This window comes from Anneissia japonica, unplaced genomic scaffold (assembly GCF_011630105.1).
Source record: "Anneissia japonica isolate Jap-2015-1 unplaced genomic scaffold, ASM1163010v1 scaffold211_len1577895_cov191, whole genome shotgun sequence".
NCBI lineage: Eukaryota > Metazoa > Echinodermata > Crinoidea > Comatulida > Comatulidae > Anneissia > Anneissia japonica.
Genome location: NW_022711099.1, coordinates 316,342 through 332,910, shown reverse-complemented (window position 1 = coordinate 332,910; position 16,569 = coordinate 316,342). Strand labels below are relative to the sequence as shown.

Sequence of the window (16,569 nt, the reverse complement as noted above, 5' to 3'; positions counted from 1 at the left end):
GCACTATACCACTACTAAGTAAATATACAGTAGTCGGGTCTTGAGAACACTATAGAAAATAGAACATATACTACAATATACATTATATATGATTACCCTTTCTCTCCATAAAGAGTCGTGGGATTGGCTGGCTTGGAAGAGTTGTTGCTGAGATTGGTTGATTAGCATCAGCTGTCCTATCTTCTGTCACTATATCCTCTGCTGATACTAGGAACTCAATTGTTGACATGCCTGTAACAAAAACAAAAAAAAGTGAAATGAAATAAAATATTTTTAAATTTGCACTTCTAATTATCAATATATATCGTTGAAAAATCTCATTTAAACAGTTGTTCGTTTGACAGTTTTTAATGAGAATAATTAATCAAGTAAGCTGAATATTAATGGCCTCTTGATGATCTATATAATTCTATTGTTTAATCAGATCACAGTCTCCATTTGTTCTCCATGCTTTATTATATGTGGCAAAGACAAGCCAAACCAGGCATTTATCGCCAAAAAATGAATTTTTAGCTTAAATATTGGGTTGAACAAAAAAATGTAAGTTATAAAATGGTAAAAAAAATTGTTTAAATTCATCATTTGGAAGCTACAAGAGTACCATACAGGTGTTTAGAGAACAGTATTTGAGAAATTAGCTTTCTCAGACAGAGGTGTGTGGTAAGTTAATTACGTTGATAACCTTCAGAGGCTTCATCATCAGCTATTGTCGGTCCACTGCTGGTCAAATGTCTCAGGATGTCGACGCCAAATCAATCTTTCTTTCTTGCTGTTTTGCACCATTTCACTCTTCCCCAATAAATATCGATCTCATCTCTTAATCTTTTACGTTGTTTTCCCTTGTTCGCTTTGCCATCCACAGCGCCTGTTACTGTTTTTTTAATTTTTTCTTTTAAGAGGCTTAATGCTTAACTACAATTTATTTATATGCCATGAAAATGCTTGCAACTATGGCTGAAACATAGCCTTAGCCACTTGACAGCCTGTCAACAATGCAATTTGGGGTATCTATACATGGCCGCCCGAGATTGGACATACCCTGGCTCCACTACTTGGCTAGTAGTAGGCCCTAGGTTGTGTCGTCATTTTCTGTGGTTATTTTTTATGGGATTTTCAATGCATATGCCTACGTACGTAGGCAGGACGATAGAGCCTAATTAGTTACAATTCCCCCTGATGAAAACTGATGAACTGTCTAAAGAAAGCCAAAATAGACGCTTTCGACCTGCTCGAGTTCTCATTATTTTCCATCCATAACCTGACCGCTTCAGCTGAATTGCACATGCTCAATTGTTGCATATAAAATTCAATCGTTTCTATTTCATACCCTCTTTGCAGCTGTTGCTTGGTTCCTCAGACAATTTTTTGGTAATCATACACTCTTCGCAGCCACTATTTGGTTCATGAGACGTGTTTTTGCTGGACATGGCTCAATAATGTCACTTACTCAATGCACATGCTCACTGGCTGTCTAGCATTTCCAAGCGCATGCTCATTGTGTTTTTATAGGTAATTCACAGACATTATTTGGTAACTGCGCATGCGCATTGCCTAGTTCGGAATTCCAATTTCTTCGTAGTAAAAGCTACCACTACTACAGTTTCTTAATGACTGTTTCCTCTCGATCGTTACAGCCTAAAGGTGCGGCGCGAAAAATAGTGTTTTAACATCGAAAATAGGGAAAATAACAACATAGCATACTGTAGTTTAGTTTAGTGCAATAAAATAGATTTAGAAAATGTTGACATTCCAACATGTTTTCACTATTTACATTTGCAAGAAGTGACTGTTTGACTTGTCTTTGCCCCATATGCTTGTATGTCAAACTTCAATGTTTTTAAATAAGACTTTCCTTGAATGGTTTTAGAGAAATCTGATTGTATAAATTATGTCTCCTCAAGTCTGTCAGATAATGCCCTCCTGCTTTAGAACATTTTAATTAAATATTATGTATTGTGCCAATAAATAATAATTTAACATGATTAAAATAAAATTGCTATGACCGAGAGTTGCTGAATTGCAAAATTCACAGTTGCTTGGAATCAAATTTATAAGGCAAATACAAATTCAACTTTGGAATTTGTGGGGTTTCGATATTCTGTTAAGTAATTATAATCCAAAATGTCTGCCATCTATAATCTTTCATACCTTCTCCATCAGCTAAATAATCATCTTCACCAGAGCCAGGTAACCTACATAAACAGAGGTTGGAACACAAAAAAAAAATCATTCCTAATTATAAACTACTCTAATTAATCATTTCTTAAATCAGAAAATTTATCTCGATAAATTGCAGGGTATTATGATAGTAAACAAGAGATTTCTAACTGCTAGCCTTTTAGTTGGAATTACTGTCCATTATTAGGTATAATAATTCAAACATGGTACTATTTATACTACACATACATTCTCAAAAGTCCATTTCAATGATTTAGAAAACACAATCGAGTATAATATGCCAATACTGTAGATAATATCGATAATGAAACTGGTACTAAATTACAGGAAATGGAAAAAGAAAACAATTAATTATTTTCGAATACAAGAACATACAAGATACAGAGTTCAACACTTTCGAACAGCATCAATCAAAAGATTCTAACTAATGATTTTGTCCATGAATATATCACATATCATATCATATCATTATTTCGTCTTCAATTCAACACAAGACAGACATTTTTAAGACAGCCGAGAATGTACTGAATATAGAATTTGTTATTTTCTGTAATAATGAGTAATTTAGACCAGGATTTAAATTTGCCATAGTAATAAAAAAAATCCTAAAATTATTATAAAGCCGTTTTGAATTTAATGTTTTAATAAATTTTCTAAAGTTTTACTACAAATATTATATCGTTATAACAAAATACACTATTCACTTACTTTGGAGTTTTCTTTCGTTTTGGTTTTCCTACTCGTCCACCAGCTTGCCTTCCATGCGGCGTTATTGCTTCTTCATCTGCACTTTCTTTTTTAACATTAAAAAGCATTGCATAATAGACATATGTGAAACAAATACTAGAGTCATAATCCCTATATAATACTTTGATTATGATGCAATCTAAGGCATTTATGATCACTGTGAAATACATACAACTAGAAAACACTCATATTAGCAGTTTGAAATGCACTAAATTGTAAAACAGAAGAATATTAACCTGTTTTTTGATGGTCATTGCTCAGTTTTGGATACATTTAATAAATTTTGTGATGACACAATCTTAAATTTGAATGTTTCCAAAACAAAGGAAATGATTATTGATTTCCGGCGAAAAAGACACAGTCCTGGGGTCACACCCTTAAATAACAAACCAGTTGAGATTGTTAACTCCTATAAGTACCTTGGTATCATATTTGAGGACAGTCTCAGCTGGTTCTTTTATATGTTGGTACAGTATTATAATTTAAACCTCAAAGATAGATACAGAAAATAGTAAATTCATGCTCAAAAATAATAGGAAGTCTATTACACAGTCTCTCGTCCGTCTGTGACAAACAAATTTTAAGTAAATGTAAACATATTTTAGAAACAAGAGAACATGCCCTTTTTTTGAGTTTTAACTCCTACCACATCGGAGTCATGTATGTGTAGGACTAAACGGAAATTAAATTCCTTTGTCATAACTGGTATAAGGCTATTTTAAATAAAAGTAGATAGAAATAGCTTTGTTGATTTACATGTTATAAATGGGTTTCTTAGTAGATTTTTAGTTTTTTATGCTGTAGTTATTCAGTCTTGTTTAAAATTACCCCACATGAGATAAATAAAAAAAATTTGAATTGAATTAAATATGAATTTACACTACAATATTATCAGTAACTGATTACAATGCATTCTATAGAATTCAGTCAAATTCAGTGTACACTGGCAGACATAACATTCTAGTTTGTTTCATATTTATATTTTATCATGATTTTATCCACATTTTTATATTTTTATTTATATGCCCTGAAACTTATATGTTTACACTATGAAATGAAATTAAACGTGGTCTATGTTCATGACTATATTTACACTTGTGCATGCAAATTCTAGCTCATGAATATGCAATTAATGCTACAAAAATACCTTAATAGACTCAAAAGTTAATCAGCCCATTGTTTTTTGAAGAGCAAAAAAATAAAAATTTACCATTTAGTAATACAGAAAAGTTAACATATTTGATTATTTGATAGAATTTATGTACTTTATGCAAGACATCTCCAGTAACGTTTGGAATTCATGACTTCGTAAGTCAAGTTCACGACTTTGCTAAACACTGGAAATACCTTCCACAAATTACGACATCCTCATCAACGAGACAGAATTATTACCCTTTATTGCTGGTTGAAAAATGTTCATTTAGGCTAGATTTGGCATTTAAGTTAGTGGTCATTAAATCTCATCATTTGGGATGCTTGGCATTTGCAATCCCTACAAAATATTGCTACTTAAAATATTTATAAAGAGCCACCAGCAATCTATATTTCTTAGTTCTTACAATAAATTTAACTCACCAATCAAAAGAAAAATCTATGTTTTTTTTTCATACACAAACTGACTTTAACTTTACAATTCTGAGAAGGTAGAATTATCACCGAAATATTGCCAATATAGGTCTTACCAATGAGCTTGGATCTTGGACGGCGTCTTTTCTTCGCTGAGCTTTTTTGAACATCAGTTGAGGCTAATCCATCATCACTAACTGACCTCTGTATACGTTGTAATCGTGCTGAACTGTCTACAATATAGAAAAAAGACCTATTTGTGGAATCCTACATAGTTTAGAGGTAAAAGTCATATGCAATGATTCTTTACTAATAAAAATGTTACTTACAGAGTAATACAACATGTTTGTGTGATAATTTAGAACATACTTATCTCCCAACTACTGATTGGTAATGGTAATTATGAAACAAATCTCATTTTATATTTAAACATAAATGCTGATTGTTGAATGAAAATAACGCAAAACAATGTGCCTTTTCTTTTCCAGCCCCCTTCACTTGGAATTCCTTGCTACTTTCAGGTCGCAATTCATCTAAATTGCTTTCTTTTACGAAAAATCTTAAAACCTATTACAGGAATGTTAATCTGCTTTATTTCCTCACTTAGCGCCTTTGATAAATTGTTAATTGGTGCTATATTTGTTACTATTATTATTAGACAATGTTGAATTTTGAATGTAGAGTTAACTATTAAACAATGTGATGATAATTTAATGAGAAATAAATAGAGAAACAGTAAAGTATTTATTGCCACAATTAGATGATAAATGCAGTAATAAAGGATATTTTGAAGCAATTATAAAACCATTAAAGTAGCATAATGTAGTGTAGTTGTTATGCTGCGCCTACCTCGTTTGCGTCTGGCAGCTCCGTTTGAAATCTTTGAAGAGTTCATTGGAGCATCGTCCTCCATGTTCTCCCCATCACCGCTGTCGGGGTCGAAGCCAGAAGTGGGTCGTTTCTTTTTGCGTGCCCGTTTCTTTCCGTCAGTGACATCTGTACTCTGGTTACCTTGTTCCTCTGATAGGGTTGTTGCATTTCTGTTTATGCCAGATTGCTGCGAATCGCTGGCATCTACTAAAAATTAAAATGAAAAAAATGAGGATAAAAATTCCATCATCCAATGATGATGTATATAAATATAAACATTGGAACTAAGCTGTGACTTTATAGTTATAATTAGGAAGAAATATACATACCTTATTTTTGGAGATTTCAAGGCAGTGGAAATGTATTAAAAATAAATAAAAACTATTATTTTCTTCTGAAATTTCTATTTTTTCATGGCGGCGGGTGTGCTAATTGACCAAAATTTAATTTTTATTTGAAATCCTCATTATTGGCAGGCGGGGGTCGCTAAACAAGGTATAAAAAAAGTCTGGCCTAAATTTGAATAAATTGCTGAATAAATTTTGAGAATTAAACATTATGAATTACATGTAAAATATGTAAAGTTAAATATAGTCATAGAACCAATGAATGAATCAAGTGCTAATTAATTAACTGTCACAGAACAAGAATCTGTGACCTAGATAACAAGATACAATATAATCCTCAAATTAGTTTATTTGTGTCTTACAACTGCGCACAATTTAAGATTGAATAAGCCAAGGCATCAATACGCCTCAATTAATAGCCAGCAAATTATGCCAAATAAGCATAGACACAACGAAGGGCATTAAGAATCGAGGTTAAAGAAAAGAATAACTCAGTCACAAAATATCATTTCATTCTGCATGTCCTTATTATCATCTTAAAGGTATATTCAATATGCTATATAATAGTTACTTCCTTTGTATTTAAATACGTTATTGGCTTCAAGTTGAAAATCAGAATAAGAAAACATTTTCGTTACCATGTGATGGACTTTAGTTTTCATCTTGTAATACCCATAATGAATCTATATTCCCATCCACAAAATGAATTACATTTTTATAAAGCATGTAACAATCATATTACATGATTACATCGCAGCATCACATTTACTTCTTTTTTTTTACAGGGGTACTGTAGCATCTAATACAGTTTTTTACTTTTTACCAATACAATTTTTAGTATTCACCAATACAATTTTATTTTTTACTCCACCTATTTCAACATTCCGCAAACTGTGCGTTGCGATCCACCAGTCCATCACCAAAATATTTTGACAGATCTTACCCTAATCAGCTAGCTCTGTTTTGTCCCTTAATATATTATTGCAATTATGAAACATGTAATTTTCACAATTACACCATCAATCTGCATACTTTGTTGTTCATTTGCCATTACTGTATACAAGAAAGTACAATATACGCTAGCTATTTTAACAATTTTGTTGTAATATTTATAATTTTTTTTTGCATTGTTTTCATGTTAACCTAAATTTTAAAATCCCAGTACTGAAACTAGACTTGTTCTCTAAATTAGGCATCTGATGATAAGGGTCAGTGGATCATTTGGTCATCACAGTTACCCAGTAGAGTCTAGCAAGGTTTGCTTGCTTGTTTATCTGTTTTCCACAACACGCAATTCCTTCATAGAGGGCGATAGCTAGATTAATGTCACTATTAAACGAATGCGTTTTCATATCTTATGAGGGATGAGGGGGTGCACTTCCATGAGACAACCAAACGCAACAGACACACTTTATGACGATGGCGACTTCCATTACTAGGGTACTTAGGCTCTCTTTTCTTTCTATACTCTTTGGATTTGTAAAAACTTTTTCTACCATCAGACATTCTTAAAAAATATCAATTCCAATAATGAATGTTTCAACATAGTATTCTTTATGAACACAAAATGGTATATCAAGTACACAGGCATAAGGGCAGCCTTATTACCTAACCTCTCAGTATTTTTATATTGACCAATAAAATATTTCTTTTATATTCTGCTCTACCTTTTGCTTTTTTTGGCAGAACCACTTTGCCAAAGTGGGATTTAGGATGTTTAAAAATTAGGTTTGCTAGACAAGGTATAAAAAAGGTTTCACCCGGAAGCTTTAAGCATGCTGAAAAATTGGAAGATAATTTTATAAATCTCCTGTCATGTCATCTTAGCGTACAATCAATGCATACATCAGGTAAATAAGAAACTTAAATAACATGTGCTATGAATAAGGTCATTACAATGCTTAATGTCGACATGAAGGCTGATATTTGTATCCCTCAAAATACCAAGTTCATTTCCAGACCTTTATTTACATTCCCTGTATTCATAATGATGCAGGAACACCAACGCATACCTGAATTGAATAGTAACGACGCATCTCAACACTGATGACGTTTAATACAACTAATGCGTAGTACATTACAGTAGGGCTTCAGGTCAGCCTCACAGGAGGATCAAACGATCATTAGATCAAGAGAGTAAATAAATATCTTTCATTTGTAGTTTAAAGTGAATACTAAAAAGTAATTTTAGTGATAACCATGTGCATGCATAGTCTACACGTAATTCTGCAAAGCGAATAATACATGAGGAATACTTTCATTCACAATAAAAGAAATGAGAATATTAGCAAGTGTTCAAAATTGTAAGAGGACATAAAGAGACTATGTACATTCAATTTACTACAGTAATTTCCTGGAGAATTTGATGGCTTTATGTCCTGAATATACTGATAAAAAAACTCAGTAAAATAAGATGTAACTTTATGTTGTAATAAAAATCAAAAATATGAATCTACCATCTACAACCATCCCTTAACAAATGTAATATTGTTGATATAAGCACATGCTTATTAGGCAAGACAGTTTAAATACTTGTTTCATGAATCCACCACCTGCTGATAACAATTATTAGAAATAAACTTAAATTTTTGGCCTGTTAACGGACATGCTGTCCAGTAGAAAATTGAAAATTTGTATGCGGTGATGATAAAATGTAAATTTTTTTTCTTCAGAATGAAAACAAATATAAAGTTCAATTACTGAACCGTTTAAATTGTCCCATTACATTTCTTACACATCAGGATTACAAATTGAGCGAAAACCTACAGCAAGAGCACCCTCAATTACTTTCTATAACAAGTACAGTACTTGTATTTTCTTTATTCTTTAATCAAATTATATTACCATTTACTCATCCTCATAGATGCTTTTGGTAGAACCATTTTGCTAAATAACAATTTAAACTTTTCATTATACCTTAATTCCTCGGGTAATAAGCCCACCTCTGGTATAAGTCTACCTAAGGCATAAGCCTACCTGCCTCCTACTTTATGCCCAATTTTATGTTCTAGTTTTTCCTTAGAGTGAAGTTTACAAACCAAATTTTGTGATCAACAAGTGTGGGGGTGGACTTATACCAGAGGAATTAATATGATATGTATTTTATTCACCCTCCTCTGAAGATCCTTCTAAAATAAAGCCAAGGTATAAAAAAAGTGTTTTGCTTTATGCATGTTAAATCATTGACATGTTGTCTTGTGCATGTAGTGTATACCATCGAGCAAGATCACAAACAACTACTTTCTATAATCAAATAATGCTCAATAACTTTCTTGGATTTGAACAACAGGACTGTAGGGATTATGGCAAAAAGCTCTCAGCATCATTTAATACTAGCTTATCTGATAGCATAACAACAAAGAATAGTAATGGCCAGTTGAATGTTAATCCAAACATCTTGTTAACATTATTCAATTACATTAGACTTCCATTTCTCTACAGTTTGTGACGCACACTTAAAAAGTCAAAATAATTCTGGTGGATTTAATATCACATATGAATACAGCGAAGTACTAGTTCCAAATATATGTGGGTGGGAGGAGGCTGACAAAGAGGGGATATGATATTCTCAGTAATATTCTTGATTAATTACTAAGTTCATGTTCATAAAAGGAATTATTTCTATTTATAACAGAGTTATCATGACCGAAAAAGTGGACATTTTCCAGGAAGCTGCGGCAAATTAAAAGTTTGCAAAAAAAAGTTTAAAAGGTTGCTTGTGTCAAAAGTTAAGCATGTACACACTTTTAAAATTTAGTATAATATCAAGTTGTTTTAAAAGTGCTTGAGATAGATGTGGAACGTACTGTAAACAGATTTATCATTAATTTTATCATTTATTATAAATATTATTCAAAATTAAATTTGAAAACTGAATTTTACCTTCAGGTTTTTTCTTAGATTTCACTCGTCTTCTACCAGGAGATGGTGCATCTAAAGAAAAAGAATTAATAAGTGTAATTATGATATCATAACAATAGCAATGTTTGACATAATATTTGATAGTGTATGTACCAAGGCTTGTACTATAATAACAATTTATCAACCTTTTAACCTTTCAATGGTTGGCAGCATGTAGTCATGCCACATTACAGGTAAATAGACATCACCTCACATTAGATAAAACACATACGCGACACATACTTAGCTCCATGGGGGACTGTATATTCAATAATGTTGAAGATAGTACTTTGACATTCAAAGAACATACTCACTTTACCGAAAGGTCCACTGATTAATCTCTGATAAGATAGTATAATACATACTCCAAGTATCGAAATGCACACCATCGTGTCGAGATTCATTATTTTGACATTAATTATTCCAGATGATGACATAATTAATGTCGAAATATTGAATCCCGACACGATGGCGTGCATTTCGATACTTGGAGTATGTATTTTACTACCTTATACTCACTTACACCCCTAGATCAGTGATTGCGCGGCTAAGGTCGAGAGGAGGCGTGATGTTCCTAAGGACATACATAAGCACAGTAACAACCTATAAAATGACATACGATCATAGGGAACTTTTACAGCGGTTCACTTTAATTCATTTTAAATATACACAACGACTGCATGAATAACAAATTCATCCTCAGATAAATCACAAATATTAACACATTGTTTCTATACCAGAAAAATCAGTAATATAGTGAAGGCAGGAAAACGTAAAATAACAAACAACCCTATTTTATGTTCTTGGCAGCCACTTGTGGTTACATGATACTGGTCATTGATCCTGTTACATTTCCTGTATCGGTCATTAAATGTGCCTTGAGCATCAATTTTGGTGGTGATGTTTGCGCTTTAAAAATCGTTATTATTATTATATTATTATTGGATGTTGAAAAAACAATGTTTTCGTTCCTTAAAACATTGGGGGAAAAGACAAAAAATCATCCGCCATGTGTGTGTGGCATTAGCTCTAGGCTAGGTTTAATGGTATAAGTTAAAACTTTGTAACTGTGGATTAAAAAAAACATGAGCTTTTGACATTGTTACAGTTTTAAATTTATAACACTGAAAATGAAAGTGAATATATAGGGTGTTGTGCTTCCTATTGTAACTATATATTTTCAAGAATTGTGTTAAACAATATGAATCATTCTAAATATGAATGAAATGGGTATTTATATTATAGATTTTTGAATGCTTGTGAGAACATGGGCAACTTTTCCAATTTCTAGGACTCGCTCTTTTTACGAGAGATTTGGACTCTTTAAGATTGCATGTAACTTGTGTTCATAAAGTTTCAGATTTTCTTGTATTGTTTTTTTGTTAGTATTTTGCCTGACTTTTTGAATACTACACAGGCGGATCCAGAGAAAAATATCGGTAGGGATTGGATTGGATTTATTCGGTGTGAACACCAAGAATAGCCCACGAAAGTCTAGAAGAAGACTTATTTCCAGTGGGGTCCTTCTGGTGGTGATTGGGCAGGACACCGGGAGACAATCCCTACTTTTTTCCGAAGAGTGTACTGCGTTCTTTAACGTGCACATGGGCCATAATGCACACGGGACCAATGGTTTAAACGTCTCATCCGAAATATGGCGCGCTATTGTAACTTGTATTTAACACAAGGAGAGGCAGCAATGGGAATTGAACCGGGGACCTAGAGATCTCCACGGTTCAGCGCACACACAGCGGCTACCACCAGATTAGCTGACTGAGCATGAGGGGTCATGTGATGTATAAGGAACCAGTAGGTGGGGAAGGGATGGGGAGATTTTTGTTTAGAAATGCTTTACCATAAACACTAATACATTGAATTATAATTGAAAATTAGCATATTTTGGAGTACAGTGCTCCCCTCTTTCTACAGCTCTACTTATATATAATTAAACAAACTGAAGACATCTGCGATTTACATAGCTGACCAACGAATCATCAAACATAATGCTCAACTAAAGTGAACTCCTGAACTTAACTTTAACTAATAAATCATTTAAAAGGTTTCGAGACTTGCAAAAATTCTGTAGGGAGATGAACAAAAACAATATTCAAATAAATCAAGACACAAATCGATACTGTTCTCAGAAGAAAAAAAATATGGAGACACAGAGCAGCTGAATGCACTTTTCATTCTTAATTTTCCAATTGGGATATGGATACAGGACAGTTAAACAGAATGCACATGGCTGAACAAAGACAAGGTAAATTCCAATGCAAAGATGAATGTTTTCTTCATTTTCCATGTTGTTTCAATAAAGAATGTCATCTTGTTATTCTGTCAAGTGGATTCACACTTGCTGACAGTAATCGGTTTTCCGATATGATACAAGTTCCTTCTACAAATTTACTTTCTAGGAATATTGTTTTTGAACAAAATGTTTTTTTTAGCTCAGAACACAAATAAATGAACAATATTAATGTTTTCACTCCTTACAAATATTGGCCATGTGGGAGGGCATTAGGTCTTGGCCAAGTTTAATGCCAAAATACAAAAAATACAGATTTACAGTTATAACATTGAAGCTTTCCTAGATATGAACCCAAGATTTTAACATTTATAATAGATACAACTTTCAACCAATTTATGAGAGAGCAGCTTAGCTCAGTCGGCCAATCTGGTGGTAGCCACTGTGTGTGCGCTGAACCGTGGCGATCTCTAGGTCCATGGTTCAATTCCCATCGCTGCCTCTCCTTGTATTTCAGCCCTACAGCTGAAATAATAGCGCACCATCTTTCGGATGAGACATTGAAGCCGTTGGTCCCGTGTGCATTGATGGCCCATGTGCACGTTAAAGAACGCAGTACACTCTTCGGAAAAGAGTAGGGGATTGTCTCCCGGTGTACTGCCCAATCACCACCAGAAGGACTCCACTAGAAATAAGTCTTCTTCTAGACTTTCGTGGGCTATCCTTGGTGTTTACACCGAATAAATCAAATCCAATCCAACCTGAGTCATGTGACAATGTGAGTAGTGGGTGAAAATTGTACATGTTTTTGCAATAAAGATACCAAGACACATGATACTTATTCAAGAGTATAATTACTAATTTGTGAGTGTTACTTATTAGATTAACAGGATTATCTATGGTTTGTTACTAATATACCACTGTGTTTGTTACTAATATACCACTGTGTTTGTTACTAATATACCACTGTGTTTGTTACTAATATACCACACACTGTGTTTTAGCATTTAACATTTAAAAAATCTGAAATGCTAAGCTTGGAATTTGTTCTTCTTTGAGCAACATTATAATTTTTGTTCTCTTTTTCCATCATTTCCATTTTTATTTGTGGACTAAATGATGTGGTATAAACCGGGTCAGGGCTGGTTGACATCTTGTGATAGGGGCGCACTGTTCTTATCTTTGCATTTGCATTTTAATTGGTCCATCCTCTTTTACCCTCCTATTTTTTTTTTTTTTGCAAGTTTTATCAGGCTTTATCAGTATGCGTTATACAAGCATAATAAAAAAATATGGTACTATTATTTATGCTATTAGAAAAAATTTTGCTAGGCAATATTATAACAGATTAAAATAATAAAATATCCAAAAAGTTAAAAAAAAAAAAATATTGGATCATGGTGAACATATATTTTCTCCATGATTGGATGGTAATCAATTGAAATATTTTTGCAGTAAAATGTTTGTAATTTAGTGAAACTGAATTGTTTTAATCTGGCAACATGAGCACTTAGAATACCGGTAAATGGGAGTTGTCAAGCCAATACCATCATCAGTGACCAAAACAAGAAAATTGACTTTTTCTTATATTCATATATTCATATATATATACAATACTGCCACATTCTTATGTTAATTACTTCGTTTAATATTTAGCAACAGTACATTGGTTTTGGCATGGCAAGCCTCAAATAGGAAAAACTTAGCCACTGGTAAGAAGGAATTGATCCATCTCACTACTGAGTACATATACGCTCAACGAACAACAACATGCCAGTAAGCAGATGATAATTATGATATCAGACATGTTAAGTTGACCAGTGCAAAAACATAATCACTATTGCATTAGCATGAGCTCCTTAACCACCCGTCTTCAAATATATACAATGTTTTCAAAAAAAGTAAAAAAAAAAGTTATAATATTTCTCTTTTAAATAAAGAATATACTATAATTGTTTGCATTGAGTAAAAATTTCCTAATTCTATATTTGAACACAGTGCTTAATATGAATATTAATGCTTAATAGCAATGAAACAAATGTTCCTGTCTCTTAAGCTCTGTCCACACCATCACACTGTTGTATGCCCATATATAGTCATGAGGTGCCTATATATGGTCATGATGTGATGTCATCATGACCATATTTAGGCATGTCACATGTTTTTGTCAAATAAAATTTGATAGTCTGTACAGGGCTTTATAAAACAGTTATAAAATACCCTTCCTGTATTCTTTTGCATAGATCTTTTAATTGGCTGATAATCAATCAAAAATTTCTATATACTTAATGTCTGTAAATCACCACAAAAATTTTTTTTATCTTTTTCTGCTTAGAAGTTTATAGCTTTTAAATCATCGATTCAAAATTATATATGAATTATATGTTTCCTTTTCCCGGATACTTTTGACAGGAAATATCTGTAAACAAAATAATATTAAAGTTTAGTTTACCATTCTCATTGTTAAGGCCTAGCGGTGGTAAACTTCTTCTCTTAGTTGGCACATCCTGAAATGAATAATACAATTAACAAATATTAGGTCTACACTGTTCCATAAAATTAGTATAAAATACTTTAAATGAAAAACACCAATTTCCAAAATAGATGTTGATTGTAATACCAGGGATTTGTTATAACAACTCTCTGGTAATACGCAAGAGAGTGAGAAACACAACTGCTGGTTGGAGGCATCACGTAGGTGAAAATGGTTTGATTTCCCGACCTCAAGGTTGAGGTATTAATCCTCGCTGCTGTGCATTTCATTTGTGTTCTTGAGCAAGGCACTTAATCTGCTTTGCTTCTCTCCAGCCTGGAGTATAAATGGGTACCTGGTAGAGTTGTCCACTCCTGCACTGATTACAGCAGCAACACGTATTTATGTATGTGAATATAATGACCTGGGCAAAAACCACTATTTATCTGAAAAGAAAGGTGCTATAAAAATAAGCCCCCACAAATGGGTACCTGGTAGAGTTGTCTACTCCTGCACTAATTGCAGCAGCAACACCTATTTATGTATGTGAATATAATGACCTGGGCAAAAACCCCTATATATATGAAAAGAAAGGCGCTATAAAAATAAGCCCCCGCCCCCACAAATGGGTACCTGGTGGTAGAGTTGTCTACTCCTGCACTGATTACAGCAGCAACACCTAATTTATATATGTGAATATAATGACCTGGAGAAAAAATCACTATATATCTGAAAAGAAAGGGCTATAAAAATAAGCCCCCGCCCCCACAAAAAATTAATATCCCTACTAAATCAGGCATTCTGGCTTTTATCTTTAGTATAGCAACTACAATTTATTGGGGACTTCCATAGGCATAGCACTTTGCTCTACATAGTTACCACCATGGCTTAATTAAACGATAAAACTAAATTACTAACGAGCACAAATATTTTAAAACTGAAAAAGAACGCTATATTATTTAAACAAGCCTTAATCCTAAAAAAAAAGAAGCTATTTTTAAGCTTACATAGGTCTAATAGCAAAGATCGTATTTGTTGTCAACTGCTGCTGTATCTTATGTCTAGGCCTAGCGGCACTATCTGCTGCGCGGTGCTCTATTGCTCTATTGCTCAGGCTAGGCTGCTGGAAGTCCCCCAGTGTAAAGTTGCAAGACGCTGGTGGAGCTTTTTCAAAACAGACCCAATAAAATGTGCTACCAGAGAGGATTTCAACAATTTGAATCACACCTTTTTAAGAAGTCAGTTTAAAAGCACCTAATGCTAGCCTAATAATAATATCATAAACAACATAATGTGTTGTTATGGATGGCACGCCACAATGAATTAAAAACCCTGTGGGACTCGAGTACCATTTTTGACTAGAAACTTCTTGCTGTTACAGCCTGAGGATGATAATCTGTAAAAATTAACATTGAAACTGAGCATAAAGCAGTATAATAAGCAGTATGAAGGTTTTTGCAAACACATTGAAAATGTAATTTAACACCATAGGAGGTTGCTTTCGGCCATCAGACTTTTTTCAAACATTGTTCCTCGAATCGCCACCCACTGATAATGATGATTTCAAATAAAAATACAATTTTTGGCTAGACTGTTCACCCGCCACCATGAACTAATGGAAATTTCATTAAAAATACAATTTTTTATTTATTTTTATTGCACTTGCTCCCACCTATAAAATATAAATATATATTAAATTACAATAGGCCTATGCTATCATATTTTGCTTGTCATACTTCATTTACAGTAACTGTAACTCAAATTTGTATGTATACTTAGTTACTGTTCTATGAAAAAAAACCCATTTGAACTGCAAAGTTATTATTAATAGCATAAAATTCTAGACACTTCTCTTTAAAGTAAAACAGTTACCTAACTACCTACTTGTAGTTCTTTAGTATTAAAGTACCGTATATACTGTACTCACGTATAAGGCAACATGTGTATAAGAAGACCACCGAGTTTGAGAAAATATTTGGATGAATTTTGTATATCGGGTTTACTGTATTATAAGACAACCCCCGTTTCACCGTTGAAATTCATACCTTTTGCTGCTTTTTATGGTCTTGATGCTACATCTATCTGGCTAAAAACAGAGCCAAATAGAGGGCTAAACTTCCAAGTAATACCATGATATGAGATTTTAGATGTTCAAAATCTTATCTCCCAGTATTTAAAAATGCGTTCATAGGCTAGGCCTACTATTATTACTAACACTTTAGTAGGTTTACTGCAGTAGTAAA

The 16,569-nt window shown here is 33.1% G+C and overlaps 1 protein-coding gene across 2 annotated transcripts in view; it reads right to left on the bottom strand.

The window, feature by feature from the left end:
• The window catches only part of LOC117107277 (transmembrane protein 237-like), a 33,272-nt gene that overhangs the window by 16,110 nt on the left and 593 nt on the right, over nt 1–16,569 (bottom strand). The window contains exons 2-8 of one of the 2 annotated variants that reach the window (XM_033248908.1): nt 14,306–14,360; nt 9,591–9,641; nt 5,341–5,568; nt 4,608–4,724; nt 2,887–2,971; nt 2,149–2,192; nt 97–231 (exon numbers count right to left, since the gene is read on the bottom strand). In XM_033248908.1, the coding sequence (XP_033104799.1) occupies nt 97–231; nt 2,149–2,192; nt 2,887–2,971; nt 4,608–4,724; nt 5,341–5,568; nt 9,591–9,641; nt 14,306–14,360 (715 nt within the window). The remainder of the gene's footprint in view (nt 1–96; nt 232–2,148; nt 2,193–2,886; nt 2,972–4,607; nt 4,725–5,340; nt 5,569–9,590; nt 9,642–14,305; nt 14,361–16,569) is intronic. The other variant, XM_033248909.1, reaches the window with a different exon arrangement.